Source organism: Oryza sativa, chromosome 10 (genome assembly GCF_034140825.1).
Source record: "Oryza sativa Japonica Group chromosome 10, ASM3414082v1".
NCBI classification, from domain to species: Eukaryota; Viridiplantae; Streptophyta; class Magnoliopsida; order Poales; family Poaceae; genus Oryza; species Oryza sativa.
This window is the reverse complement of record NC_089044.1, coordinates 22634669-22639459: the sequence shown is the minus strand read 5'-3', so window position 1 is coordinate 22639459 and position 4791 is coordinate 22634669. Positions and strand designations below refer to the sequence as shown.

The following is a 4791-nucleotide window of genomic DNA, read 5'->3' as shown; positions in this document are numbered from 1 at the left end:
CGGGCCACGCAGCTTACCTTGTTACTCTCTTCGTTTTTGACTTTGGTTAAGATCAAACTGGTTCAAGTTTAATAAAATTTGTAGAAAAAAAATAGTAATATTTTTAACCTAAGATAAATTTATTATGAAAACATATTCAATTATTGATTTGATGAAACTAATATAGTTCTATAAATATTACACATTTATCTATAAGTTTAGTTAAATTTAAAATAGTTTAACTTTTACTAAAGTGAAAACGACTTATAACCTGAAATGGTAGGAGTACCCGTTAACTACCACCCATATGCCACTGCCACCGCGCCGGCGAAGTCAATCTCTCGTTGGACGCTGGACGACGACGCGCGCGTCGGTGCGCGCCCGCGCGATGGACGACGACGAGGCCTCTGCGGCCGCCGCCGCTTCGCATGGGGGGCAAGTGTCAAATCGCGGCCTGCGCGCGAACGTGACAGCCGATAACTACTCGTCGTCTCCACTCGCCATCTCCCCTCTTTGTGTAAAGCCAAGAAACCCTCCTGTACAGTCGCTTTGCACGCCATGCATGCCTCCTCTGTCACCGGTCACCACCACCCCCCCTCACTTGCTGCCGGTAGCAAGCACGTTGGCTTATTTACCCCCCTCTCCCTCTGCAAGTTGCTTTGCTTATTCTTTCTCGTCTTCGACCTGCAGATAAAACCTCAACCGATGTATATATCCGCAGGTCACATCTGCAAAAACCAGAGACGTCTGACTTTGCATCGAGCACACCGGAGAAGAGAAGAGAACATGCATGCATGATTACAATAGTACATTATTCAGTGCTACTAGTAGTAGCAGCAGGCAGCAGTAACAGTAACGGGGGTGGTAGTAGTACTAGTGGCATACAATAATCAGCCCACAATATACGGCTCAAGCAAACAGCTCCACATGGAAGTCGGCAGGCAGCACGCTCGCTAGCTCCATGGCCAACACCACACCGAGCTCACTCCGCTTTACTACTCTCAATCCCAAAATATAGCAACCTAAAATCGGATTATACATTTTCTCATAGTACTCGAAGATGTTCTATCCACCTGTCCAGATTCATAGTACTAGAAAATATCACATCCGGATATGTTTAGTTTACGCTAAAATTAAAAATTTGGTTAAAATTAGAACGATATGACGGAAAAGTTGAAAGCTTATGCGTGTAAAAAAGTTTTAATATGATGAAAAAGTTAGAAATTTGAAGAAAAAGCTTAAAAGTAAACTCGGCCTAGGTTCTTATGGAGAGTTTTTTTTCCTCTCAAAGCAGTGGCAGCTTGCTGCTAGCCCCACCAAGGAGAAAGAAAGGAGGAATGAAAGGGAAAAAATTAGAAACGTCGCGAATAAGTGAGGAGGGAGGGAGAGGGGAGCACCGTCACGTGACCGGACCATTGCCCACTCTTTCCCCTGCCAAAAAGGCCATGATAGGGCAAGTCACGTGCTGACCCACCCACCTCCACCACCATTCCCCGCTTACCTCGCGTCTTTCTTTTTCACCCATTAAAATGCTTGACCTACCATCCCAAAGTTTTTTTTTTCATATAAGAAATAAAAACACATATACTAGCAACCGAAGTCGATCGAGTCGAGTCGAAGTTATTAATGGCCATGAAGAAACTAAGGCGCAAACGCAATGGGCAAGTACTGGTAGTACCACGAGAGAAAATTCACCAGAAAATAACGAAAAAGCAAAGGATCAGATGGAGAATTAACGAACGAACGGGAGGTACGTTAGTACGTCGAACGTACGTGAGACAACTAATCGCCCCTGCCTTGGACGGCTAATCACAATCATAGTTATACCAACAGAATTGATTGATCTCTCTCATAGAGGAGGAAGAACTTGCAAGGGAGGTAGGTACCAACAAATTAATTAACAAAAAAGCATTGAAAAATATCTGGAATAAGGCAAAAAAGAGAAAAAAAGGGAGAGGAAATAAACAAGAGAAAGGGAGACGGGAGAATTTCGCAAAAGGATCTAAGCCCGCGCGTCTGTGCTGTGCATGCATCCATCCATGCATGCGATGTGATGCGTAGCTGCGCCTGCATGGCTCGCTCTGGACGCCGCGTGCGCCGCTTGATCAGCACACGCCGTAGTCGCGGAACATGAGCTCCGGCCTCCCGGTCGCCGCGGCGGATCCCGCGGCGGCGGCGGCGGCGGCTGCTGCTGCGGCCGCGGCGGCGTCGCGGTGGCTGCCGCGGATGATGAGGAGCTCCTTCTGGCGGCGCAGCTCCATGACCTTGCGGTGGGAGTTGGAGTGCTGCGTCAGCACGAACGTGGGGCTCGCCGCCGGCCTGTACTCCGGCATCAGCCGCCCGGACTTGAACCTCACGCCGCACGCGTTGCACAGGGTCTTGGGGCCCAGGGGCCCCGTCCGCCACTGCGGCGTCTTCTCCGACGCGCAGTGCGTGCACCGCCGCACGCCGGCCTCCATGCCCACCTCCGCCCCCGCGGGGCCGGGGCTCTTCTTGCCGCGGCTGCCGCCTCCTGAGCCGTTCGGCCTCGCGGTGCCCGATGGCTTGTTCGAGGACGGGAAGTCGGACGACGAGCACGACGACGACGGCGACGACTGGGACGGCGGGCGCGGGACGAGGGAGTGCCACGCGGCGGCGGCCGCGGCCGTCGCGCGCGACCTCTTGCTACGGGCGCCGCGGCCAGGCGCCGCCGTGAGGCAGCTGTCTTGGCCGGCCGAGCTGCCGCCGCCGTTGTTGGCCGCGGAAGCAGCCGCCGCCGCCATTGCGGCGTGCGCGGACGACTGGTAATTCGGCATGTCGGAGTAGGAGTCGTCGACGAACTTGGATAGCCACTCCAGCTCGGCAGCGTCCTCGGTCTGAACCCCATCAACACACACATCCATCGCCATTGTTCAGCTCAAACCCGTTTGATCTCATCAAGCCTCAAAATTAAGCACTCTAGCTAACTTCATATGCAAAATTCACAAGGGTATGTGCATGCGTGCATATGCAAGTGGCTAGCTTTGCGTGCGATCTCGAATTATCCAGGGTGCTTACGGGTATGTAGAAGTCGTCGGCGAAGGAGAGCATCGACGTCTGGTGATCTGACGACGTGGCCGACGGCGTGGCGCCCGACGGCTCGCCCATGCCGCCGATGTGGTGGTGGTGGTGGTGCCCGTGGTCACCTGCGGCGGCGGCGGCAGCGGAGGCCGGGAAGAAGTCGTGGGCGCCGGGAGTGTTGGAGAGGTCGAGGAGGTCGTCGACGCGCATGGCGTCGCCCATCGCCGCCTGATGAGGCATCCCGTAGTAATGGTGGTGGTGGTGGTGCGCGGCGGAGTACCCGCCGCCGCCGCCTCCTCCGCCGTGGTGGCCCATCATCGGCGCGGCGGCGATGCCACCGGAGGCGTTGTGGTACGTGCTCATCCCCATGCCGAGGTCGACGCCCATGGCCATTTCCCACTCCGACGCCATCGCGAGCTAGCCACTGCCTTGGCCGTACGTACCACACGGTCACGTTCTGAATTGGCAAGAAGCTGGTTGTCACTGGAGTTCCCTTGAAACGGGCAGTGCAACTACCGCCCGTTTGATGCAGTACGAGCTAGAGCTATCTATCTTTTTGCCACTAGCTAAGTGAGTGTAGTGATGACTGATGAGAGGAGGAGCTCATGAGGAGGAGGAGGAGGAAGGGGGAGGAGAAATAGTGCTGGGGCTTTGAAGAGCTCCAAGTCGCTCACCAGTAACAGGAAGGGTTGTTGTGAAGTAATTAATATAGAGTGGGGGAGGAGGAGAGAGAGTGTGTTTGTATGTGTGTGTAGGGTGTAGCATAGCAAGCACTAACAGTAGCAGTGGAGTGGTACGAGCCCAGTACTACTACATGTGTGTGCACAAAAACAATGTTTGACAAAAGCTGTGTGCATTAAGGGTGGTGAAGCGATTAATTAGCGTGAGAGGGTATAGGATTAGCGAGAGAGAAGAGAGGAAGCTGCAACCCAGCACAGAAGCAGGCCCCCAACGTGCCCCATGCACTGCATCCATCCTCTGCCCACCCACATTCAGATGGATTGATGCTCCACCACTTGCACCTCACTCACACACTCTCTCTCTCATCCATTACTCCAGCAGAGCACTCTGCTTAATCTTTTTTTTCTTTTCACCAAGCATAAGATCAGTTGGGGGCATCTAAAAAATTTACTACTTAATTAAACCATCGATGGACTAGTTTTGTTTTGGTCCAACAAAAAACAAAGAGGGGGGCTACTAGTAAATTAAAAGAATCTGCCCCGTTACTTTAACCGCAATGCATGCACACGAGCACGTGACTCCATGAGCTGTAGCCTGCGGGAGTGTCCATGGAAAACGGATGCCGAAGCATCCTGGCCCCCGATCGAAATCAATGCTAGCTAGCTACAGGTCGCAGCTTGCACTCTCCCACTCATCAGCTCGCTAGCTCTCCCGTACATACTCATACTGCTTCAATTCCCTCGGCAGCAGAAAGTCTGCCATCCAGAATGGTTAACCGCCCGGTTTTACTCCAGCTATATTCTCATAAAATTAACACCACTCTTGATGTTGATTCATTAGAAGTTACTCTAAGATCAAATTTTGATTGGGGCTGATAAGTCAACAAGTAGATATTAAGAGTGACCCTAAAAATATTTCCCATTCATGTGTCACCGTTGATATGATGAGAGGTAAAATTGGAGTTGGCTGAGGTTGCAATTGATGCATCCAATGATAATATGAGATGAACGAAGTAACATCAAATAAACATAATAAAACTTTTTTTATCCATGCTCTTAACGATTTAAAAGCTAATGCAACATCAAAGTAAAC

The 4791-nt window shown here is 51.7% G+C and overlaps 1 protein-coding gene across 1 annotated transcript; it reads right to left on the bottom strand.

The window, feature by feature from the left end:
- Nucleotides 1-1800: 1800 nt before the first annotated feature.
- On the bottom strand, nt 1801-3794 carry LOC4349356 (GATA transcription factor 2). The gene is made up of 2 exons (XM_015757817.3): nt 3016-3794; nt 1801-2834 (listed from the first exon to the last, which is right to left on the bottom strand). The coding sequence occupies exons 1-2, from the start codon at nt 3427-3429 to the stop codon at nt 2085-2087; spliced, it is 1164 nt and encodes a 387-aa protein (XP_015613303.1). The 5' UTR covers nt 3430-3794; the 3' UTR covers nt 1801-2084.
- Between the last annotated feature and the right edge of the window lie 997 nt (nt 3795-4791).